Below are 27,707 nucleotides of genomic sequence, written 5' to 3'. Positions count from 1 at the left end.
ACCTTCTCTTCACGTTTATTGAGTTCGGTTTTCGTTCGTTGGTTCGTAATTTTCTGAATAATTTTCTAATTTCTACCAATTTACAATATGCAATATCGGTGAACTTATAATATGCTCTACTACCGGTAAATACTAGTTGGAAATCACAGTACGCTATATTGCGCGACATCCACCCGCGGTAGTCAACAACAAAAAACCGTAAAAGTACAAAATATTGGAAAATATAATACATCATCATCATTATCCTGCCCTTCTCCCAGTCACCTGGGGTCGGCGCAACATGTTTCTCCTTCCATACTCTTCTATCATATACCATTTCTTCGCTCACTCCCCTCTTACCCATATCGTCTTTCACACAATCTATCCATTTCTTCTTAGGTCTACCTCTTCCTCTAGATCCTTCCACATTCATAGTTAACACTCTCTTACCAACCTCATTTACAATTCGTCTCATCACATGTCCATACCATCCCAAACGCGCACTCCTCAGCTACTCTGTCACAGGTGCCACTTTCAGACTTCCTCTAACATATTCATTCCGTATTCTATCCATTCTCGTTACTCCACACATTCATCGGAACATTCGCGTCTCTGCTGCATGCAATCGCCTTTCACACATCCCGTGATGCAAATATAAAAAGTAAAATGTAATAATGGTAGGCTGTGAAATGTTAGATTAATTTTAATTTCAATAATAATTCAATAATTTCAATAATGTCAATACAAACTCATAACAACTAATTTATACTTATTGTATTGTTTCGCGTTATGCTGTGTTGGAAAGGTTTAAAACTTTTTAATTCTCAACACCGATCCCGGGCAGGCGCGAATTACTTTAGAAGTATGCTAATCTGTTTTGACGAAGTTAAAATTTAGGTTCACACTGTTCCGCCGAACTTTCACCGAAACGCTTCTGTCTGTTTGTGGTTGAATTTAATTCTCTTCTTTTTCTGTTTTCTCTGGAGACCGATTATCGTAACTTATGATATTGAAAATAGGAAAAAAAAATTGTATTGAAAGCAAGCAGGCTTAATAGAGGGGCTAGCCTAGAATAGAAACTCGTCTATTCATTCATTTATTTGGGAACAACATTTATTTACTATATTATTATAGCACCTAAATAGAAGCATTACAATTTCAAAAAAAAACATGTTATAGCAACGAAGAACTTAGAACTAGGATAATCTAAAGTCTCAGATTACAAGAAGAATCTTGTTCGTCTATAAATTAATGAATAGAAATTCGTTCTAGTCCCTCTTTAAAGCTTGTTTGATTTCAACACTTATTTTTCTTCCTTACGTAATCGTTGGTAACCTCGAGCGGCTACGTCAGATTTGGGTTGATGATGATGGGTTGCATAGACCCAGTGCATTCACCACAAAACTAATCTATACATATGACTATACTGCTCTCTCTTCGACTGCCCGAGTATCGTGTCCCCTCTTTATGATATCCTTCCAAAAGACATCCCCGGGACTATTAATATTAAGTCTCTATTCTAAAGATTTTATTTTTCTATTAGCTTATTCTAAACATGTAAATATTCTATGTCAATTTTTATCTGCTAATAATATTTAGCTTTAAAGTAGTTAGTCTAACATATTTGTGATGTTCTTAAAATCACAGATTTGCATATGGAAAAACCGATCAAATTTATTTGTAATTAGTTTTTTTTCTCTCTCTAAACACCTATCATTTTTGTGCGTACCGTGACATTCAAAATCAATGCCAAAGGCGTCGGAGTCAAGTTTCTTTAAAAAAAAATAACTACACTAATTGAATATGCAATTTCGAAAAGGGCACATCTCTGAAAATGTAAAATGTTCAGGAAATGAAAAAAACTGATTATTTTCTAAAGCAGTGTAAAATTTTAAATATTAACTTTTAAGATATTTTTTAGTGTTAATTAGCAATTGAAAATTACTGGAATTATTATAAAATGGGTGTAGGTAAGCCTCAAAACTAGATGTATATGAAAAAATGTATTTGACAAAATAAGCGACATGTGCCCTTTTCGAAATTGCATATTCAATTACACCCCGCCGGATCGATCCACTCACAAATATTGTTTTACACAAATCGCAGTAACTAATCATTTAATTTTTAAATTAATACTTCAGCTATAATTTACTGCACAAAGGCAAACAGTTTGATTACATTCGGGATTTCAATTACCTACATAACATTCCGTGATCGGGCGCGTACTTCGAAATGTTAATCCAATTTGAACTACATATTTACTGTTTTAATGATGTAATTAAGCCAGTTAATTGCAAATGTTCATTTCTAAGCTTTCAGTGTTTAATATTTACTAAAGTCAATCTATGTCACGTACACGATTACTTTCATAAAACTTGTAATATAAGACTGTATTTTCGTCAAAGATTTACCAACAAATTTTTAGTTACTATCCGAACCGTCAACTCGCTTATGTAACTACCACTTAAGATAAGGTCGGCCGTGAACTCATCTACTCAATTATAATGAAAAAAATAGTAAACAAGCACATCAATACTGATTCACTTTTACTGACTTTCACTTTATTTGAGAATATAAAAAAAATATTAGAAAAACCAAATTCTCACATCATATGGAATAGAAAAAAATACTCATACTTCACAAAGTGTAGAAGTTTGGCATATTGTTACCGATGGCGGTGAATGGATGAGTCGTTATATTAAGCCGTCGCACTCAATTTCACGAAAACTTCTAAACGCCTCGAACCATGGATGTTAGAATAATGGACGGGCATTATAAATATTTATTTATTATTGATATCATTGATTGATTAGATTCTTTAGTTTTTTTTTTTTTATAGCTTAGATGGGTGGACGAGCTCACAGCCCACCTAGTGTTAAGTGGTTACTGGAGCCCATAGACATCCACAACGTAAATGCGCCACCCACCTTGAGATATGAGTTCTAAGGTCTCAGTATAGTTACAACGGCTGCCCCGCCTTCAAACCGAAACGCATTACCGCTTCACGGCTGAAATAGGGAGGATGGTGGTACCTAGCCGGACTCACAAGAGGTCCTACCACCAGTAAGAAAGGCTCCCTTCAGTATTAAGTGGGCCATGTGATCGTTCGTTCAGCTACTGCAATTATAACAATATTAGTGACTAGCAGCCCGCTCCGTCTCCGCTCGGGTCAAAAAAAATTTCAATAATATTTGACGTTGTTTTATTTTTTAAATAAAAAAAACACTTATTGCGGCATAACTATAATAGTTAGACATATGTTGTCGTGACACTTTTTGTAAATAATAATGTGTTCTACAAAGTCAATAGTTTTCGCAAGGCAAGCGATGTAAAGAATATTTTAGGTATTTTTTTTCACAATTTGGGTTACATTATTGGAGTTTTAGTAAGGATCCCAATTTTTTTTCAAAAAAGACTATTGCCTATGTCACTCGGGAATAGTGTAGCTTCCAAACAGTGAAAGATTTTTTCAAATCGGTTCAGTAGTTTCGGAGCCTATTCAATACAAACAATCGCCGTCGAAACCCCACACAAGAAAGGCACACCTAGCCAGTGCCATAACTGCCAATTATACGGGCATTCTTCCCGTAACTGTCATGCGCGCCCCCGATGCGTCAAGTGTTTAGGAGATCACGCCACGGCCCTCTGCACTCGCGATCAAAAAACCGCGACGGAACCGCCTAGCTGCGTCCTGTGTCGTACACAGGGTCACCCCGCAAATTACCGCGGATGCCCCCTAGCCCCGAAAATAAATCGCCAAAATCGCCTCCGAGCTTCCGGCCCAAACATCAAAGCCTCGGCACCCTCTGTGTCGCAGGCTAAGCCAGCGTTCGTTCCGGCGCCGGTGCCCAGTGTCTCGGCTTGGGCGAAACCGCTGCCGTACACGAACACGGTTACAACTCCCTCCTCCGCGATTCGTCCCGCCCCCGCAACTCGTCCCTCTCCCGCGACTTGCCCTCCGACCGCGTCCGAAAATCTCGCTTTAGCGATCGACTTCTTTCAGTCGATCAACTTTGAGCGCGTTAACGCTTTGGGCGACGCCATTCGCGCTGCCTCCACTGCACAACACTTTATCGCCGTTGTGCAAGAATACGCCGACGTATACGCGTCATTAAATACGTACGTCCTCCCCTCACTCCGCCGGTAATCAATGGCGTATATAAGTAGAATAAAGCCCCTATCCGTAACGATAGGATTTTTTAACGCTTACGGTCTAGCAAATCAACGTGATCAGGTTTCTGACTTTTTGCGTGACCATCAAATTGATATCTTTTTAGTGCAGGAGACCCTACTTAAGCCCGCGCGCCGTGACCCTAAAATCGCGAACTATAACATGGTCAGGAACGACAGGCTCTCTGCTCGTGGTGGTGGTACCGTCATTTACTATAGAAGAGCCCTGCATTGCGTCCCGCTCGATCCTCCCGCGCTCGCTAATATCGAAGCATCAGTGTGCCGAATCTCACTGACGGGACACGCGCCGATCGTTATCGCGTCCGTTTATCTTCCACCGGATAAGATCGTTCTAAGCAGTGATATCGAGGCGCTGCTCGGCATGGGGAGCTCTGTCATTCTGGCGGGCGACCTAAATTGTAAACACATCAGGTGGAACTCACACACCACAACCCCGAATGGCAGGCGGCTTGACGCGTTAGTCGATGATCTCGCCTTCGATATCGTTGCTCCGCTAACACCGACTCACTACCCGCTAAATATCGCGCATCGCCCGGATATACTCGACATAGCGTTATTAAAAAACGTTACTCTGAGCTTACACTCGATCGAAGTAGTTTCAGAGTTAGATTCAGACCACCGTCCCGTCGTTATGAAGCTCGGTCGCGCTCCCGACTCCGTTCCCGTCACGAGGACTGTGGTGGATTGGCACACGCTGGGCGTCAGCCTGGCTGAATCTGATCCACCATCGCTCCCGTTTAACCCGGACTCTATCCCGTCTCCTCAGGATACCGCTGAAGCCATAGACATCTTAACGTCACACATCACCTCAACATTAGGTAGATCATCGAAACAAGTTGTAGCGGAGGACTTCCTTCACCGCTTCAAATTGTCCGATGATATCAGGGAACTCCTTAGAGCTAAGAACGCCTCGATACGCGCCTACGACAGGTATCCTACCGCGGAAAATCGTATTCGAATGCGTGCCCTACAACGCGACGTAAAATCTCGCATCGCCGAAGTCCGAGATGCCAGATGGTCTGATTTCTTAGAAGGACTCGCGCCCTCCCAAAGGTCTTACTACCGCTTAGCTCGTACTCTCAAATCGGATACGGTAGTAACTATGCCCCCCCTCGTAGGCCCCTCAGGCCGACTCGCGGCGTTTGATGATGACGAAAAAGCAGAGTTGCTGGCCGATACATTGCAAACACAGTGCACGCCCAGCACTCAATCCGTGGACCCTGTTCATGTAGAATTAGTAGACAGTGAGGTAGAACGCAGAGTCTCCTTGCCACCCTCGGATGCGTTACCACCCGTCACCCCGATGGAAGTTAAAGACTTGATCAAAGACCTACGTCCTCGCAAGGCTCCCGGTTCCGACGGTATATCCAACCGCGTTATTAAACTTCTACCCGTCCAACTCATCGTGATGTTGGCATCTATTTTCAATGCCGCTATGGCGAACTGTATCTTTCCCGCGGTGTGGAAAGAAGCGGACGTTATCGGCATACATAAACCCGGTAAACCAAAAAATCATCCGACGAGCTACCGCCCGATTAGCCTCCTCATGTCTCTAGGCAAACTGTATGAGCGTCTGCTCTACAAACGCCTCAGAGACTTCGTCTCATCCAAGGGCGTTCTCATCGATGAACAATTCGGATTCCGTACAAATCACTCATGCGTTCAACAGGTGCACCGCCTCACGGAGCACATTCTTGTGGGGCTTAATCGACCAAAACCGTTATACACGGGAGCTCTCTTCTTCGACGTCGCAAAAGCGTTCGACAAAGTCTGGCACAACGGTTTGATTTTCAAACTATTCAACATGGGTGTGCCGGATAGTTTAGTGCTCATCATACGGGACTTCTTGTCGAACCGCTCTTTTCGATATCGAGTCGAGGGAACCCGCTCCTCCCCACGACCTCTCACAGCTGGAGTCCCGCAAGGCTCTGTCCTTTCACCCCTCCTATTTAGCTTATTCGTTAACGATATTCCCCGGTCGCCGCCGACCCATTTAGCTTTATTCGCCGACGACACGACTGTTTACTATTCCAGTAGAAACAAGTTCCTAATCGCGAAGAAGCTTCAGAGCGCAGCCCTAGCCCTAGGACAGTGGTTCCGAAAATGGCGCATAGACATCAACCCAGCGAAAAGTACTGCGGTGCTATTTCAGAGGGGAAGCTCCACACGGATTTCCTCCCGTATTAGGAGGAGGAATCTCACACCCCCGATTACTCTCTTTAGTCAATCCATACCCTGGGCCAGGAAGGTCAAGTACCTGGGCGTTACCCTGGATGCATCGATGACATTCCGCCCGCATATAAAATCAGTCCGTGACCGTGCCGCGTTTATTCTCGGTAGACTCTACCCCATGATCTGTAAGCGGAGTAAAATGTCCCTTCGGAACAAGGTGACACTTTACAAAACTTGCATAAGGCCCGTCATGACTTACCCGAGTGTGGTGTTCGCTCACGCGGCCCGCACACACATAGACACCCTTCAATCTCTACAATCCCGCTTTTGCAGGTTAGCCGTCGGAGCTCCGTGGTTCGTGAGGAACGTTGACCTACACGACGACCTGGGCCTCGAATCTATGCAGAAATACATGAAGTCAGCGTCGGAACGGTACTTCGATAAGGCTATGCGTCATGATAATCGCCTTATCGTAGCCGCCGCTGACTACTCCCCGAATCCTGATCATGCAGGAGCCAGTCACCGTCGACGCCCTAGACACGTCCTTACGGATCCATCAGATCCAATAACCTTTGCACTAGACGCCTTCAGCTCTAGGAGCAGGCTTAGGGACCTCGGTAACCGTACTCGTCGAACTCGACAAAAAGTTCGCCGTGCAACCTAACCCATGAATCAGCTCGCTGAGTTTCTCGCCGGACTTCTCAGCGGGTCGCGATTCCGATCCGGTAGTAGATTCATTCGCGAAGCAGCTACTCTTGAGTTGTTAGGTCTCCTTCGGAGGCGCTCGGGCAGCTGTTAGCAAATCCCACCCCTCCTGGCTGAGCCTTTGCTCGCCCACCTGTCCTGGTGAAACTGGAAAGGCCTCCGGGCCACCAGTAATCCTCCAATCATAAAATAAAAAATAAAATACAAACAAACAAACAAATATTTCCTCTTTATAATATTAGTATAGAGTATAGACAAACGATGCTACTATGCCGGTATTTAAATCACACAGACAGGTGTTAATTTTTCCGTTGAAACACGTACTCACGGATTACTTCTGAGATGGTATATCGTATAGTATCTTCTTCTCCCATCTATTGGTGACTAGTTACTAATTCTCATGGAGCCCATGCAGGTACGTTAGCAATGTCAGGGAAACGTAGTCTAGTCGCTGCCTCCCGGATTGAGTAGCTATTATACATACATTTGATCTGAAACGGAATTCGGAATCTGGATAGATTCGATTTTTTTCTTGTCTAATAGGTCTATCTTTTTCAATATTCATAGCACAAAGATTAGGACCATTGACGAAGAATGCTTAACTATAAATTTAAGAATGTAATTTCCAAAGTTAAATCACATGCATCAGCCAGAAAAAGATGTATTTTGAAATTAATCAATAATAATACTGATCATATCTAGAAAAAAAAAAAAAACATATATCCACGCTCCGCCCGGAATAAATCCAACTTTTTGAGTAAGTCACGGTATAAAAGACGCGCTTTGAGCGGGGTTATTCTTTTTAACAAAACTTTATTACGTATGGATTAAATTTTCGTTCCTTGACACTTTCGGCGTGCCAGCAGAAAGGATTTGTATGGATAAAAAAAACTTGTGTTTACTTTACTAGCACGGGAGTAGCTATACTTATTTGGCGCTACTGAATTATTTACCAATCGAGAAGCTTTGTTTATCGATATTTCATTGTACTTATAAACTACACTCGCATTGAAACTTGACACAAAATCTTTACATGTAATTAATGTGTGTACATTGACCCTTGTAACTGCGTTGATCGCTAAAAGTACCGTTACGCGCTGGGGTTCAGGATACCGAATTTACCGAATTATAAGTTAACACTATATTACTAGCACTTAGAATACTTAAAACACTTTAAAATTCTCAATTCGCAATCTTCCGCTTCGCTTCGGGTGATCCGTTCGCTGTTTCGCTTCAAGTAGTTCCGATTACTAACTGCGTGCCAACTCTGCAACGCTTTTATAGTTGAGACGAAATCCCTATAATCATCGAGAATATTCCACAAAAGTCGAGTACCTTCGATGTGTGTTTCCGCCATCTGACAATAGATGGTGTTGTACTTCTCGAGTGTTCTAGATGCTACTAGATCCTTCGATATTCATTCAACTATTCGGCGATAGATGGCGTTACTCCTACCGCCGTAACAGTACATTCTCATTATTTTTCTTCGAAAAGAATTGTATCTTAAAGAGCAATATTACCTATGTTTGACCCGGAAATTTGGATGAAAAACAATATTAGCAATATACTATACACTCCATAACTCCAATATATAAGTTCTAAGGTCTCAGTATAGTTACAACGGCTGCCCCACCCTTCGAACCGAAACGCATTACTGCTTCACGGCAGAAATAGGCAGGGCGGTGGCACCTACCCGTGCGGACTCACAAGAAGTCCTACCACCAGTAATAATACTTGCAATACCAAGCTTATTAGCATTTATTAACATTTTAGGATTCGTTTAATAATGAATTGAATACTTGCAAAGAGTCTCTATTCTGAGCGCACATAATTTCCCTCACACTAGAAACTTAAAACAATAATGTCTCTCCCACAGGAAAATTCAAACAAAACCCGAAGCAAAAGCTAATCTAATAAAAATTAACAGCCCCGCGATGATTCAGCGGGAGCCTTCCGCTTTTGTCTCAAAAATAAGCAGAAAGCCATTAATAAAGCCCCGTAATTAATACTAATTATCTTATACAAAACGTTTATGTAATGAACAACGTGACTCTTAGTTTCTCTACGTTGTTATTGTGTGATTATTTTCATTGACTTCCGCTCATTTAGCACTTACTTTTTTACTAATTTTTCTTTTCTTTAGTCTACTTCCATTTCAATAAATTACAAGTCTAATCCTAAGTAAGAGTAGTTGGAAAAAATTCATTATGCTTGGTACAAGTAAACGAAAATTCCTCGGGATCACGGTTTTGGGTCCAATCTCCGATCCAATCTGCAAACCGCGAGTCCGTGCGGGTGGGTACCACCACCATCCCTATTTCTGTCGTAAAGTAGTAATGTTACCTTATGAGACCTTATAACTTATATCTCAAGGTTGGTGGCGCATTTACATTATGGATGTCTATGGGCTCCAGTAACCACTTAACACCAGGTCGGCTGTGAGCTCGTCCACCCATCTAAGCCACAAAAAAAAATTAAAAAATCCGGCGTGTTCCCTAGGCGTGGACATCCGTAGGAGGTTCAACCCCTGCCCGAAAAAGAAGTAACCAACCATTCTGCTGCGATTTGATATTCATTTATTATTTTTTACGTAGATATACGAGCTCACCGCCACCCCCTTTAGGAGTTGACGTCAATGGTACAATTAGTAATTATGAATATTATAATTATTTGACAGTATGATTTTTCTGATATCAATGTTAAACCTATCACTTGTGGACGTGAGCCATGTGTGAGTCTCATTAAAAACTGGTACTTGTCTGCTATCATTGAATACTGACACAGTCGTATCGCTTGGTACTAGTACTTAGTAGTTTTTTTTACCTATGCTGATAGCCTTAAGAAGCAATTTCAGCTTTACTTCAGTGTGTAGGTGAGCTCTCGGGGCTCAAACCGGAGTGCTGCTAAAACTGGCCCTAGCAAGAGCAGTGCTTCGCAGAATCTACCACCGGATCGGAAACGCGACCCACTAAGAAGATCCGACGAGAAACTCAATGGGCTGTATCTATGGGCTACTAGTACACCAAGCGTCTTATCTTTATAAGCTTCACAAAAGTACTTATTTATCCTCGGTATGCTTGAAATTTGCAATCGACAACTTCGTGCATCAATTATATTACGGCTTTAAGGTTGTCGCGTCGATGAATCCACCTTAAGCTATTTCGTGCATTTACTATAAACACAAGTTTGTACAAGATTGCGTGAAGGTGTAACATCCCTACTATCTTGGCTATTCCCGACTAATTAAGATGTGCAATATTAAGGTGAGCTCTGAGCAACACCATGTATTATTCACTAGCACTTCACTCGAGACGTAGACACGTGAAATCTAGCAAAATGAAATTGGTCGTTGTTCTCTTTATGCCAGTTATAACGGTAACTGCATTTACTTGGCATGAACCTATATCTAACTCAATCGACCCCTTTAGGAGGAGATCAAGAGTAACAAGACCAAACATTTTTTTTTAGTAATAAGCTTTGAGTATTTTTTTATGATCCAGTAAATACGTCCTTAATAATGTTGACATCCATAAACCATAGCCCATAAACCATTAGGCGTACAGCACCCGGCGATAAATATTGTACATCGACCTTTGGAAAAAGACAATCGCCTGATTTCAGCTTCGTAGAGCGTTATCTCTGTCTGGAATTACCTAAGGGCTTAGGGATTAGACACTGGAAAGTATAACGACGAAAGGAAGATCTTGCACCGAACGGGTGAAATTGTTCGCTAGACTAACGGTCCAAATGTTGCTGTTCAGATCTTGTCTATATGCAACCTTATCTTGAAAATGTCGTAAGCGAGAATCAGGCATCGGTCAAATATGTTGTGTTTTATGATGGCTACCCGCCACAGACACTTTAGTTAGTATTGTACATGAATTCATACATCATCATGTCAGTCTATAGCTGCTGAGCATATAGGCCTCTCCAATCGATCTCTGGTCCGGCCGGCCAGTTGCCACCTGCATCCAACGTGACTTCCTACGTATGATATAAAAGTAATAGCAGAAGTTGAAAAAGGTAGGAGTATAAGTATGTCGGAGACGGTCATTAGTTTGGTAGCTAAACGAAACGCAGCACGATTCCCGAGAGATGGCAGCACGATTGCGGTATCGGAACTCGGCTAACTTCGTGCTACGACAGAGCTTAGCCGATGGAGGCGCATACGAGGGCGGCACTGAAATTTTCGGGAATTAACGAAGTGACACAACATTACTATTTAAAAATGTATTTATTGCTTTTCGAAGTATTCTCCGCGAAATTTGACATATTTTTCCATACGAAGGAACCAATCATTGAAGCAACCATTCCATTCGGAAGTTGGGGTCTCCAAAATGGCTGTTTTGTAGGCGTCCACAGCTTCTTCAGGTGATAAAAATCTCTGTCCACGCAATTTATTCTTTATTTTAGGGAAAGTATAGAAATCATTAGGGCTTAGGTCGGGGCTGTACGGCAGATGGTCTAATAATTCTATGTTTTCTTGCTCTAAAAACTCTTTTGTTCTGTGCGCGATGTGAGAACTCGCATTGTCGTGATGGAGGATGATGCGGCGGTTGCAGTTCTCTTTACGGAGTTCAGAAACGACCTGTGGCAAACAAATGCTAGCATACCATTCTGCATTAACCGTTCTTTATCCCTCAAGAGGAATAGTCGTAACATGGCCGGTTTTGGAGACAAACGTGGCCACCATTTTTTTTGCAACACTCCGTGAACGAACAATTTTTGTTGGCTTTAACTCATTTTCGAACACCCAAACTCGTGACTGGTTTTTTGTTTCGGGTTCTTACGCTTATATCCAGGATTCGTCACCTGATACAATGTTGTATACAGCATTTGAGGATCCTGCGTGGAATCTTTCGAGAGTTCTGACGCACCAAGTAACGCGAGCCGCTTTTTGCTCTTCACAGAGCGAATGCGGTATCCATCGGGAAAACAACTTTTTTACACCTAATTGTTCATGCAAGATTATTTGTATTTGACTCATGCCAATGTCTAAAGTTGCCTGAATTTCGCGGTATGTCACATGTCGATCTTCCTCAATCAGCTTACGCACAGCATCAACGTTTTCTTGGGTGACTGCATTTTTGGACGACCTTGACGGGGATCATCACTGAGCTTGACACGTCCACGTTGAAACTCAGCAAATCAGCGATAAATTGTGGTTTTGGATGGGGCTTCATCACCAAATGCAGAAATCATCCGGTCAACACACTGTTTTTGTGTTAAACCACTTCGAAAGTCATAATAAATCATCGCTCTTGAATTTTCTCAAGTCAATTCCATTTTCTCAACGACTAAACAAGTTTGACAAAACCTCGTGACAAGACCGAGAATCTTTTTTTAAATAAATAAATGGTATTCGATTTTTAAAACCAAGGAGTTTTCAATTAAAAAGATTTTAATATGACAGGAACTGTGGAAATATTCCATTCCCGATACTTTTAGTGCAGCCTAGTAGACGCCATTACGCACTTACCAACCAGCCTTCTTGAAGAGCGGTGCCTCCGCCTAAGAACTGTCATTCGTTTTCGTTTGCTAACGTCAAGAGAAGATTTCTAAATTATTCTAAGACATCAACATGATTGGTGTACTCGATATTTCTCTTAGCTCGATCACGCTATTCGCCCCTACGATGTCTGACGATGGTGTTAATTATTGTGGCTTCTCCTACAAGTATATCTTCTAATTAGGTACCACACACTCTGACCATCATCAGTTAGATCCGCTACATTTATTAATACGCTTTTATTAGCTTCAGACGTATGTATGTTAGTTAGTATGTAACGGAATCTTTGAACATGATTTTGACCCCCTTCAAAACGTTGGATTAACTCGAAATTTGGTATTCTTATTAAGGACCGATAACAATTTAATATAAAAAGAATTTGAATGAATGAATATCCTGAAAAGCACCCCACGCTTTTTTACAGTAAATTCATTTTTCTTATACTATTTTTGATTCAAATTTATTTTCTATATTTTTGTTGGATTTTCTATAAAAGCGTATTTTGTTAGTTTTTTTAAACAATTATTTTAAGAAAAGTAGAATCAGCATTCAAACAAAATATCACGGCATCTCATAGTGTTACTGTAACAGTCCAGTAAATAAACAACGAAACAATCTAGGCTCGGTGTTGCCGGGATAAATAATAAATTCCCCTCTCTTCCACTGATGCGGGCGGAATATTGTTACAGCCAATTCCACTATGTTCTGGATACTGTAAATGAACTGTTATAGCTTCGTACGGATTCCTTTGTGTTATCCCGGATTGTTTTAACGTAATTTTATAAAAATAATCTGCTAATGCAGGTCCTAGTTTTAGACACATTGTCGACGATTCTCTAGGATAGAATGCAGCGTCTGGGTTTATGGAGAGATTTGGTCCTCTGTGTGTGTTTTTAACGTGTGCTATGTTTGGTTTTGAGCGTTCAGAGATTATTCTGTGATCTCATTTCAGCTACCAGGAGTCGGTGCGTTCGTAAACAGTGCGTTTTCAGGGAATCATTTATGTGGCGGTAGCCATCATACAACACAAGATATTTGACAGACGCCTGAATCACGCTTACGACATTTTCAAGATAAGCTCACGTATTAAAAGTTCCGAACAACAACATTAGGATCGTTGGTCTACCGAGCAATATCACCCGCTCGGTGGAAGATCTTCCTTTCGTCGTAATCATGCTGTTCGGTTTAGAAGAGAACCTATTTTTCAACTAACCTTAAAAAAAGAGCTTCAAAGCAAATTATGTAATAAATATTAATCTATAATAATATTTTAAAAAAAAGATTTTAAAACTTGAAGTAGCGGTTGTCAGTGATCAATAGTTAGTGAATTTTGTGAAATTGAAAAATATTATTATTTAAATATTAAAACTAGTATTTGTAAATCGTGTTACCCGATTAAAAAATTGTATACATTGCTTTTTTAGTAATTATTAACAGGCTTCAGCTATAGTTTAAGATGTTCAATAATCATAATTATCATATAATTAAATTCATATTTGTGAAACAATAATAATCCTATTCTGCGTAAGTTAGCAGGCGTCAACTCGAATCCTGTATCCGCGTTATTTTAAAAAAATGGGTAGTCCATTTGTTTAATTAAAGTATTTTTATACAGTGCGATGTAATTTACTCTAATGAAACATAAGAAACACAAATTTAACATTCAAACTTCGATATTCTAATGCAGGACTGTCCAAACTACATACTTTTGCAGGCTAATTAAATTTACTACAAAAGCTGGAAAGCCGTAGATAATTTTATTCAAAAACAAAATATTTTCTGGGAATTCCCCCAAATAATAGTAAAATAGAGCTTCATTTCTAAATGATGTCATGGAAATTGAATGTTACAAGAATAAAGATAAATTATGCCAAATATTGATCATATGTTTTGTCGTCGTCGTGGCCTAAAGGATAAGACGTCCGGTGCATTCGTATCTAGCGATGCACCGGTGTTCGAATCCCGCAGGCGGGTACCAATTTTTCTAATGAAATACGTACTTAACAAAATGTTCTCGATTGACTTCCACGGTGAAGGAATAACATCGTGTAATAAAAATCAAAATCCGCAAAATTATAATTTGCGTAATTACTGGTGGTAGGACCTCTTGTGAGTCCGCACGGGTAGGTACCACTGCCCCGCCTATTTCTGCCGTGAAGCAATAATGCGTTTCGGTTTGAAGGGTGGGGCAGCCGTTGTAACTATACTGAGATCTTAGAACTTATATCTCAAGGTGTGTGGCGCATTTACGCTGTAGATGTCTATGGGCTCCAGTAACCACTTAACACCAGGTGGGCTGTGAGATCGTCCACACATCTAAGCAATAAAAAATAAAAAAAAATGTTTTGACATAGAATTCTATTATCCAAACTATTAAATATCCAAAACTATTTTCTGATTAAAACGTTCGTCTGGGCCGTTGTCTCAGCAGCCTTATTCTAATGAACCGTACTATTTTGCTTTTAAATTTAACGCCCGAATTGAATTCGCATATTTGTATTGTTTTTTTTTTACCAGACAAATTAACATATCGAACAAAACGAACACAAAACATAATATCCGGAGTTAACCATCTAATTTCCCTAATACGTCGTCACGTTTCAACATTATTCGCCGGCTTTTGTGTTAAATGGAGCGGTAATTTTGATACAGGTTCAACGAAAGCATTTTACGTTTATTACTGCGGCTCTGAATGTGGTCTTTAGTCAGTCGTTTAAAAACGTTACTGGTGTTTAAGCGGTCAACGGGAAAGTCACTTTTTACGATTTCAGACTTATTGTTGTTTGCAATAGAATTTATACCTTCATTATCATTAACGGCCGTCTGGTGTAGTGGTAAGTGACATGGTCACTACACAAGGGGGTCGCGGGTTCGAATCCCGCCAAGGGAAGATATTTGTATGATAAATATAAAAATGTCTTTTCCAGGGTTATGGATGTATATTAAATATATGTATGTATATAATAAAAATATGACATTTATTTCCGTTATCTGGTACCTGTAACACAAGTTCTTTACGAACTTACCACGGGACCAGTTAACGTGGCGTGATTGTTAGTAAATATTTATTTGTTTATTATGGTAGACGGGTCCGTCTCTAAAACAATAAGTTTGATTAATATCGCAGATTGCGGGTAGAGATAATTTTCTATGTTCTTTATTTATGAAGAGTCCATGGTATTCGAAGTGTATCTGGTCCAGCAAAGAGGGAAAAGGTATTACGAAATTCAAGTAGGTACTACATTTTGAAATATATTATAATATTACGAGATAGAAGTTAACGTTGAACTTACCGTAAATTAATAAGATGTGTTCACCTCAACCGTATAGAATTTAAAAAAAAACATTCCATCGCAAATCGCCATCGCAAAATAAAAGGTAAAAAATCGTCTAATTCCATATGAGTAAATTTAGTTAATAAATAAAACATGTTAGTTGAAGAGCGCGTTCTTACCACGGACGTAAATGGATTTTCCATTACGACAGTTGAATATAAAAAAAATAAAACTGTTCTGTCAAAGAAACACATACAAAATCTAATACCATTAAGTTGACCGCGAGTCGCTTCGGGTGACGATAAACAAGCGACAATGCAGGCGAATCCACTCAACTAAATTAACTCTGCGATACCTATTGGCTGCATGCGACCGTCCATCATAACGTAGTGTAACAAATTGAATATTTACTGGTGGTAGGACCTCTTGTGAGTCCGCACGGATAGGTACCACCGCCCTGCCTATTTCTGCCGTGAAGCAGTAATGCGTTTCGGTTTGAAGGGTGGGACAGCCGATGTAACTATACTGAGAACTTTTAAGTCTCGGGGTGGGTGGCGCATTAACGTTGTAGATGTCTATGGGCTCCAGTAACTACTTAACACCAGGTGGGCTGTGAAATCATCCACCCATCTAAGCAATAATATATAACAACAGTATTAAAACGAATTTTTCACGATCTATAACTTAATTCGGTGTTTTCCGAAACGTCTCCGTGAGCGTGTCTAAGAAATATACATTTTAATAAATTCAACTCGGAAGCTTAACGAAATATGAACTTTAGGACTTTTGCTATTTGGAATGGATTATTGTATGCTGAAATTTATGTAAAACGCTCTATCTCAGCAATAATCACAGTACCAAGTTTTGACGTAATCCATGACATAAAAACAGTTAATAATAATAATAGTAGACACCGCCATCAACGGAAATCTTTTTTATATAGTGTTTTCTAAAAATTGTATTTTTAATAAATAAATAAAAAAGATTGTATAATTAATAAGATTTAAAATAAATATAGTAGAATAATAATAAAAATTTATATCATACGAGGTTTTTTAATTTATAAACGCACACATGCACACCAAGTCGTTCCAAGTCGTTCCAAGTTTCAAATCTGAAAAGAAGATAGTCACTTTATATAATAAGCAAAAACGGTGTAAATACGGTCACATTTATTTGTATTTCGAACAGGGGAATCCGATACACAGCCCCACAGTGGAACAGACAGCCAATGGAATTGGATCACTCGGAAATTTGTTGACGAAATCCTTTGTAATGGTTTTTAATATATTTTTCTCCTCGATATAGTATCGTGGCTTTAATTCAATAGATAAGTGCGTACAAAGCGACTTGACGTTCTCGACTTAATTCATATGTCAGAAGCAGTTAAGTGATGGTGTATAATATAATTATGGAAGTTGTGTATGTATGTGTGTGTATTTGTTTATGTGTGACGGAATCTTTAGAATTATTTTACACGGACATCGATATGTCCAATTACCTTGAAAATTTGTACATGCATCGTGAACACATACATTCGATTATACATCTTTATAAAACACAATAACTTAATAACTTCGCTCTAATATCCAAATCTGTATCTAAAGGATAAAAAATGTTGAAATTAATTGTTAGTTTAGTTTTCTATTTAAGCGTATTTTTTATTTTTTTAGTTTTTAGATTGGCTATATTATTTTATTTCCGTTCAATGCTCAAACAAGCTCTCACTGCTTGATTAATATGAATAGGGAATGTTTTTGCAACAGTTGATTTTTTGGTCGCTTCTACTATCTCATGGTCGAAAATATCACAAAACAAAAGATAAAAATCTTTGATTCCTACAAATGAAAATAAACAACAACACAAAGAATTACACGCAAGAAGAGCAACAAAAGTGGCATTAACAAAGGGATATAAAAGATATACTCTCAATTACTCAAACTCCAAGCCAATGAAAACAATACAGAGAAAACTACCAAAGTATTGCCAGAAACCAACAATTTTGCTGGACTTCTGAATTTCTTCATTCACTAACATTCTTTTTATTAATTACTGACTATGATACCAATAAAATGTGTTAGAAAACTTACGAAATATAACAATTAAATATTTTATTAATTATAAAAATGAATAAACGAAAGAAAAAGAAGTGCCCTAAATGACACTTTGTGTCACAAAAATACATAATTATTGTTTCAATTTTATTATAATTCTATGAAAAACAAAAACTTATTTAGTGTAATGTGCTCATTCGTACTCGAATGAAATACTGAACATAAACACAAAATGAATACACCATGTTATAGATTTTCTAATGTAACTTTTGCGTCCCTTAACCCATTGTAATAATCTTTAGGATTCCTGTGCATCTGATAACAACGAATACCAATTCGGGATGTTGATATTAGCCAGAAAATTAAATATTGGAAATTAAATATTATTGAGTTATTTTTCTACACCTTATACCATTATGTGAGGTCGGCAACTCGGCACAGCTATTTTTCTCTTCCATTCTCTTCTATCAGCCGTCATCTCAACGTCCACTCCTCTCTCTCTCATATCATCATTCACACACTCCATCTACGTTGTTGTGGCGTGCAACCTCTTTGACAAGACATAAGACCTACAATGACTAGACATAGACACAGACTAAGACAGAGACTTGACAAAAATTCGAAATTGCCAGAAACCAACAATTTTGCTGGACTTCTGAATTTCTTCATTCACTAACATTCTTTTTATTAATTACTGACTATGATACCAATAAAATGTGTTAGAAAACTTACGAAATATAACAATTAAATATTTTATTAATTATAAAAATGAATAAACGAAAGAAAAAGAAGTGCCCTAAATGACACTTTGTGTCACAAAAATACATAATTATTGTTTCAATTTTATTATAATTCTATGAAAAACAAAAACTTATTTAGTGTAATGTGCTCATTCGTACTCGAATGAAATACTGAACATAAACACAAAATGAATACACCATGTTATAGATTTTCTAATGTAACTTTTGCGTCCCTTAACCCATTGTAATAATCTTTAGGATTCCTGTGCATCTGATAACAACGAATACCAATTCGGGATGTTGATATTAGCCAGAAAATTAAATATTGGAAATTAAATATTATTGAGTTATTTTTCTACACCTTATACCATTATGTGAGGTCGGCAACTCGGCACAGCTATTTTTCTCTTCCATTCTCTTCTATCAGCCGTCATCTCAACGTCCACTCCTCTCTCTCTCATATCATCATTCACACACTCCATCTACGTTGTTGTGGCGTGCAACCTCTTTGACAAGACATAAGACCTACAATGACTAGACATAGACACAGACTAAGACAGAGACTTGACAAAAATTCGAAAAAAAATGGAACGAGGGCGTATATGACTAGCGACAGGCAGTACATTTTTTGACTTCCTTAAAGACAGACACAAAATAGACGAGAAGGAACGAACCGACCGTTCTCACATATAAAATAGTCGACTAAAGAACGAACCGACCGTTTCAACTGATCCTTCGGCCGTTCACATGTCTTCTTCGGTTGAGCACTTCCTCCTCTACCTTGCACTAGCATTTCCATACATCTCGTAGTCACATGCATCTTCTGTTTACGCATCACATGTCCATACTACGGGTATACGTCCGTTACGTCACGTGACATATAAATAGCTCAATATTCTTGTATTTTCAAACCCTTTTAGATTTATAATTTAAAAAAGTAAGCAAATCTATCGTTCGCTCCTGCCAGCTGTTATCTCCAGAAATAAAACTATACATATAAAAATAGATAATTTCGAAACTCATTCATAGTTCAAACGAAAATTGACCAAGTAAAATTCTGACAGAAACGTGTCCCACGGAACACGGAATTCTTTCCGAGCCGAATCATCTAATTTTTTCACTGAACACGAAATATATAACAGTTAAAATGCCACAGCTGTTATCACAAAATTCGAATACCTACCTGAAATTTTTACACAATAAGAAAAAAAAACAAACAAATGACGGCTGTTGTCACGATACCTTTACTTTTACATCGGCAAAAGGTCATGACGGGTCAATACGCTGCCTATCATCGATATTTTCAGTTATTTTGTCTGTCAACACCGAGCTCACCCCAGTCTCTTGGCAAGTTGGGTGCGGCGCCAAACTGTCGCGTCTGGTCGTCTCCGGCGACCCCTCCGGAAGCTCTCTTTCTGTACATTCAATAGTAAAAGATGGATGTGGTATTTATAACACAAAACAAAACCTCTTCTTTTATTGGGGCATCAAGCACGATAAATTTCACTATTAAAAAATTGAAAATTTAACTCTTACCGCATATTTCAATAATTAAATTTTATATATATATATATATATATATATATATATATATAGTGTCATTAGTATCCTATAGTATCATTAGTACCACGTCCTACACTTCCTTGGTAATTAATTATACCCGTGGTCTTTACTATAATTTCGGTTAATTTTATTATTTCTAAATCACAACTATAAGAGTAAAACACTGCATTGAAAAGTAGATATCTATGGTTAACCATAATGAGCTTACACAATTTATTTACAAAGTCTATTCAAGCTTACGTCAACTGGAAACATAAGTTTCGTTTCCACATCCTGTTTGCAATGAGCTTTGTCCACGAGCTTTCCGGCGCGCCTACACAGCAGTCACGTTTCATAGAATTTTCAACTTCGTCTCCAAGTATATAAGCATCAGATTCGACTAGCACGAATCAAAGACGATAAGATTTACGATTTCGCTAAATGCGTTTTTCACGATACTTTTCTTTGTCCAAAGTAAAAATTGCTTTTGATGGCGCAATCGTTGCCTTTGCACCGTAATATTGTTAGAAAATCATTTGATAAAGTTTTTAAGGTAGAATTTCCTTTTGCGCCGTTAACGTTTGTTACTCCATAAAACCAAAAAATGACACCAAGAGACAAACATGTACATTAACATAAAAACATATTGACTACAACCAGTAATCGAATCGAGACCGGACAGCACTCAAGACACTTATCGACGAGCCAATCTAATTTTAAAAATTAAAAGAAAATTAATAAGCGATTGCTTTTTTTATTTATTGCTGAGATGGGTGGACGATCGTGAGCCAGCCACCTTTAACACCAGATGGGCTTCACGGCCCAGCTGGTGATAAATGGTACTGGAGCCCATAGATATCTACAACGTAAATGCGCCACCCACCTTGAGATATAAGTTCTAAGGTCTCGAATATAGTTACAACAACTGCCCCACCCTTCAAACCGAAACGCATCACTGCTTCACGGCAAAAATAGGCAGGGTGGTGGTACTTACCCGTGCGGACTCACAAGAGGTCCTTCCACCAGTAAATTAGCTCTGTTGTTACGAAAATCTAACAAAAATAAGAATACTTTGTTTTCAGTAACCTCCATCTAGGTCAGACAGGCACGGCGCCCGTCTGTCTGGCGACATTTCCAAGAGGGTGTAGTGTAGCCTTTATTAATATCGTCTCGTTTGCAACACGAAAAAGAAGCGAAAATTAAGTTATGAAAATTTTTTAATGTCGCAATTTTGTAAATTGTATTTTTTCATTTATTTCAGAACTAGATGCATCGCTCTGACGCCCACGTTCTATTTGATTTAACAAGCAGCTGTTCTTCTTGTTATCTATCATACAGTAACCATATCTTTATATAGGTATATATATATAACTAAGTATATTTCTTCTGTGCCTGTGTTTGTCACTGAATTCCTCCTAAACGGCTAGACCGATTTTAATGAAATTTTCTGTGTACCTTCAGATGGATTCGAGAATAGTTTAGATTTACAAGTTAGACCGGCAGATAGCGCTGCATTCGGTATCTAGGCTATTTATCTTTCCTAGAAATAATTTATATGGGAAAACAACGTTTGCCGGGCCAGCTAGTTTTCAGTATTTTTCTAATAAAAATAACCTTTATTATTATATTATTCTGAAGGATTGATTAAATACACGCTTTTTTTTACGTAGGAAAGTACATTCATTTACTGGCGTATACTAAGCAATTTCATGTGCAATAGTACATTGTGCACCAAATTTTTCCCGCGGTGCACATACTATTTTTTCTCCTACCAGGCCGAAAGTTCGTGGAGTACCAAGGCGGGGTCCAGGGGCGAAGCCCTTATGAGTATGGTATTACTCATAAAAAAACAATTTAACTGTTTTTTAATTTTTAAATAAACTACTACTAACGGAAAACCGAACTTTCGGGGTAGGTAGGAGAAAAATACTATATCTGTACATGTAGTACGCCCTGTAATGAAACGATTTGCAATGCCAGTAAGCTGTCGATACTCAAGTGGCTTATGCACACTCTTTTCTTTTAAAATATGATCTCTAAAATATAATTACACATCTATTTATTTAATAATAATTCAACTGACAGTTTGATATATCAAACTAACATACTTTGTAATGACCGTTGTATGTACAATAAATATGAGTTAAAGCTTTGTTCTGTTGTTTATGATACCACAGTAAAATATAGATTTTATTTGTGTGCAACGCGTATGAGCGTGTGTAAAGTCGTCGTAGCCTAAAGGATAAGACGTCCGGTGCATTCGTGTTGAGCGATGCACCGGTGTTCGAATCTCAGGCGGGTACCAATTTTTGTAATGAAATACGTACTCAACAAATGTTCACGATTGACTTCCACGGCGAAGGAATAATATCGTGTAATAAAAATCAAAAACCCACAAAATTATAATTTGCGTAATTACAGGTGGTAGGACCTCTTGTGAGTCCGCGCGGGTAAGTACCACCACCCTGCCTATTTCAGCCGTGAAGCAGTAATGCGGTTCGGCTTGAAGGGTGGGGCAGCCGTTGTAACTATACTGAGATCTTAGAACTCATAACTCAAGGTGGGTGGCGGCACTTACGTTATAGATGTCTATGAGCTCCGGTAACCACTCAACACTAGGTGGGCTGTGAGCTCGTCCACCCAACTATGCAATTAAAAAAATACTAATAACAACTTTCACGTGTAGAATTGTTCGAGTAATTTAATAGTGTTTTTTTTTGTTATCCCTACTACTCTTGATAAGGGTCACTTCACAATTCTATCGATGTTGTTCGTCTACAGTTACGTCAAAAGTACAAACAGGAGAGGGTTAAACACGTCGTTAGGGGGCTTCGAGTGGGTGGTACAATTTTGTACCTTCGACTCGTTAGTGTAATGTTTAGTTGATGTTATAACGTTATTTATAGCTTGCTTTTTTATAAAGCACTAGCGACCCGCCCTCGCTTCGCTTCGGAAACATTAAAACACACATGAAACCAAAAAAATAAAATAAAAAAAATAATTAAAAAAAGTAGCCTATGTTCATCAGGGACAATGTCGGCTTCTAATGGAAAAAGAATTTTTCAAATCGGTCCAGTAGTTTCGGAGCCTATTCGAAACAAACAAACAAATCTTTCCTCTTTATAATATTAGTATAGATTGTTTCATTTGAAATTAGAATATGAATGTATAAATCTAATGAAATAAATCAATGACATGACAATGAGTGCGCCTGCAGTGTAATTCGCGGAATTCGACTCGTTAATGCAATGGGTAGTTGATGTTATAACGTTATTTACAGCTTGCTTTTTTTATAAAGCGTTATTTTCGTTTGAAATTAGAAATCTAAATGATTAAACCTAAATGAAATAGATCAATGAAATGACAATGAGTGCGCCTGCAGTGTAGTTCCCGGAATGTTGGTTCCATTAATGATTCATGTTTGATTATCGTGCCGATAAGAATGCTATATTGCAGTTGTTCTAATGAACCCGTAAATCAACTGCAAACTATTGTCAATGGACGTGGAGCCGCTCTTTCATACGCCATTTTAAGACTCGAATATGAAACCGATTTTATAAATGGAATCGAAGTCAATTACCTTTATCTAGCTAATTTACCACTTACCGCTACTATCGTAAATTAAATCAGTGATTGATTTCGAAAATAGAAACAGGCGTATTGTAGTGGCATTAACATCAAATTTGTCGTCGTGGCCTAAAGGATAAGACGTCGGTGTGCTTAGTGCGAGTTTTTTAACGTTCTCGATAGCGTAAAAGTTAGCTTATATTTGTATGAAATTGGATCGTTTGCGTACGTTTGCCGCTAGGGGCGCTATTTCAACTGCATACAAAATTGGGTTAACTTTTACGTTATCGAGAACGTTAAAAAACTCGCACTAAGCACACCGGTGCATTGATTCGTATCTAGCGATACAACGGTGTTCGAATGCCGCAGGAGGGTACCAATTTTTCTTACGAAATACGTACTTAACAAATGTTAATGTTCACGATTGACTACCACGGTGAAGGAATAACATCGGGTAATAAAAATTAAACCCGCAAAATTATTATTTGCGTAATGACTAGTGGTAGGATCTCTTGTGAGTCCGCGCGGGTAGGTGCCACCGACCCATCTAAAAAATAATAATTTTAAACTCGATTGCCAACAAATATGGTAGCCATTGAGAAAGATGCGACAGTCACGAATATGAGTAAAGCAAAACGTGTAATTTCAACGCCATTAGCCTTATCACAGATCTCGTTGGGAGTTATACAGATAAAAGGGTAATTTCCTACAGATTCTTGAATATTTCTTATCTCTTTTAACAAGCTGTTTTGGTTGAAAACGTAATGAAAATTATGATTTATTTGTTTGTTTACTTTTAAAGAGATTTTTAATTAGATGATGCGATGCGTGGCCTATCTTAGTACATAGTATATGTCTCTTGTGAAAAAGGTTGCATGTTTGAGATCCAGTTATTATTTTATTAAGCTATTGCATAGCTTTTACCGCGGGCTTTGAGCGCGGCGACTGAATCAAGAAATTTCGTAACGAAAATAATAGCTAGCACCTCCCACTCCGCCTACCACGTAGCTCACGTTCAACACATTCACACGTTGCGATTGTGCAGTGTTTGTGAATAAGCGCGCGGCGTGACGTCGCACTGCATGCGCATCATAAAAAGTCTGGTCACCTCTCTCTCGCGCGGTCTAGCTTATGAGTGTGAAGGGGACAGTTAATGTTTTCTTATTATTATTATTTTTTACGATACGATACGAACGTGGTCACGTATACTACTAAGAAAACAAGAATACTACTAAGAACACTATGTCGTCCGTGGCCCGATAGTAAATCGCTTGGTCTGCTCTTACTTCTTAATATTAATTGATAGGAGCACATCTCACGGGTCTACTTCTCGTTCCCTGCCACATGAGGTCGAAATCTTATATGAGGGAACCTATTCGTGCTTACTATGGTCTATACCACTGTTTTGCCGCGAAGCTGTGTAGCGTCCAGCTTCCATAGAAGGATAGACGATATTTGAATGACATTTAATGCCTGAGATACCCTTGCATAATATATTGTTCATAAGATTCCTATCTTAAACGAAATAACTGTTGCGCAATTCAAAAACACGTGATTTCCGATTTAAAACTGACCACGCTTTCATTAGTACTAGAGGTCCCGCGGTAGTCGAAATTCGACTATAATTAATTGAAATTGTAAGTTTGTACACTATTATGACTGTATTTTATACTTCTATAATCACAAATTTCGCCAAACACTATAAAAAATATTAACAAAGACAAACAATATTTAATCTCAATTTGACAACAGACGTCAAGAACAAAAGTTTGACAATAAATAGTATGCATACGTGTGTGCGTCAAATACATGGTATGTAGTGTGTGTAATGTTTTCTTTATTGATTTAATGTATCTTTTATGCATTATTTAAAAAAAATATTAGCATTGTGCACTTCTTCTCTATAATCTCTAATAAGTGTGGAAAATTTCATACTCCTCCGTCCGCGCAATTTTCGTAAAAAGGGATACAAAGTTTTTGCTTCACGTATTAATATATAGATATTATGCGTCTTGCTTGCGCATTTTAATCGTTCAATTTAAAGGAGAAGGACACAAAATATAATTTATTCGTGTCGCGTACGCAGTACACGAAATAGATAATTATATGCTATAGCAATGAGTCTAATTAAATTGACCTTTATATTGATAACCCGAGATTGAATTTGTTTACGTTGATCCATTTATAAATCAAATCGTTACTGTGTTCGTTCAGAATCCCCGCTTTTGATGATTGTTCTTATGGAAAATTTGCATTTAGTGTAATGTAGTGTAGTGTTTAGTGTTTTACGTCGTATTTTGAATTAAGAGGTAAAATATTTAAAGACGATTTCATTGTGTGGTTAATCGATGAGCTTATAAAATTTCTTAAAGTAATCTCATACGTTTGTGAAGATTTGTGATTAAAATTATATTATGTTCTTTTTTTATTGCTTAGATTGGAGAACGAAATCACGGCCCATGTGATGTTAAGTTTTCTCACGGGAGCCCATAAACACATTACAACGAATTTTAATTTTTTTTGTATGACGGTTATCTCACGGTAAAAAAATAAAAAAATATTAGTATTTTCACTGATGTGTAAACCCTATTTCAGTAAAATTAAAGAGTAAGCTACGCAGAATGTACCTACATTTCTACCTGATTCGCGGAACGTCAAAAATTTTAAAAGACCTAACCTTACGTAATAACCTAACCGATCACTTACTTTTTCATAGTAAACGTCAAATTTACAGAAACGGCATAAGGTTGTTATTTTTTAATTGCTCATTTTGCTCCAGTACTTGAGTACAATGACATCCTTGACATTTATGAATGAAAAATTGAAAAACTATTAAAGTAGACAATTATTAGGTAAATTAGGCACGTAGGCCTTTCTGTTAAATAATCTATCTGGTTCCTTGGCATGACAGCATATTAGGGTTGACAAAATTTTTGGCTTTGATAATTAATTATATTTTTACGGAGTATTTTGTGACACCCGGTATAGTTAAAATAAACTCTAAAATGTAGTGACTATAACTGTACATGCACATGTGTTCTATTCGTTATTTGCGTGTGTATGTGTGTGTGTGTGTGTGTGTGTTTGTGTGTGTGTGTGTGTGTGTGTGTTTTTTGTTGAACTTGTCATATAAAACAGGAAGAAATCTTATGTGTCGTTTAATCTAGAACCTAATTGTATGTATGTGTGTGTAAACAGAAATTTAGAAATCTAAGTAAGAATACTCCGATTTTATTTTAATGAATATTGTTGTTCCAGGAAAAGAATCTGAAAAGGAATCGGGTCACACATCACGATGCTTCAATGTTCACTTCTCATACTTACAGTCTTATGCATCTCTATTCAGGGTATGTATTGTTATACCTCTACTGGGAGTCGCCCTATCAAACTTAACTAATAGATTGGAATAAGCTCCGATCTATGCCATCAAAACGATTCGCGTCATCGAGAATTAACTCGTCGATACCTGATGATCTTTTTATTTTATTTTTTATTATTAAATGGCCTCTTTTTTCACAGACATCTCGGGAAGCTGGGAGGAATGGTGGACTTATGATGGTATTTCAGGTAAGCCTTCAGAAACATTAAAGACAAATTAGATATATTAAGAATATTTCACTTGCACTAAGCTGGACTAATACATTTTCTCTCGCCTAGCTCAGTTTTTAGATGTTTGCGATATGACATTGAACCGGAACTTGTGTTGTGCAGTTCTAAAGCCCCTCATTTAACCAGCGACCTAGTGAAAAGTATTTAACATTCTTTATCATAGTATTCATTAGATTTCACTTAGCGTAGTTCACCAGTAGGCAGCTGTTTCCTGACGTTCATGATAGTCGATCACCACAAACCATTTGCTGGGCCGTGTTTTCCTTTATCTACAAAGCTAAAACAAAAACAAAAACGTATTAAAACATTTCACACTACGCCACGGATAAATCAATGCATGTCAACCCTCCACGTAATTCATATG

At 38.2% G+C, this 27,707-nt stretch overlaps 1 protein-coding gene across 4 annotated transcripts in view; it reads left to right on the top strand.

The window, feature by feature from the left end:
• Positions 1-27,707, top strand: part of LOC114239707 (Carbonic anhydrase-related protein A) — a 172,589-nt gene that overhangs the window by 122,579 nt on the left and 22,303 nt on the right. For 3 of the 4 annotated variants that reach the window (XR_016325626.1, XM_089739387.1, XM_089739388.1), the window contains exons 2-3: positions 26,993-27,081; positions 27,254-27,301. Coding sequence is in view for 2 of the 4 variants with exons in the window: in XM_089739387.1 (XP_089595513.1) it covers positions 27,030-27,081; positions 27,254-27,301 (100 nt within the window). In the remaining 2 variants the exon portion in view is untranslated. Of the gene's footprint in view, positions 1-25,942; positions 26,044-26,992; positions 27,082-27,253; positions 27,302-27,707 lie in introns of those variants that run through there. The other variant, XR_016325627.1, reaches the window with a different exon arrangement.

Source organism: Bombyx mandarina, chromosome A1 (assembly GCF_030267445.1).
Source record: "Bombyx mandarina strain Sakado chromosome A1, ASM3026744v2".
Taxonomy (NCBI): domain Eukaryota; kingdom Metazoa; phylum Arthropoda; class Insecta; order Lepidoptera; family Bombycidae; genus Bombyx; species Bombyx mandarina.
The sequence above is the reverse complement of the archived record's forward strand: the minus strand, read 5'-3'. Positions and strand labels throughout refer to the sequence as shown.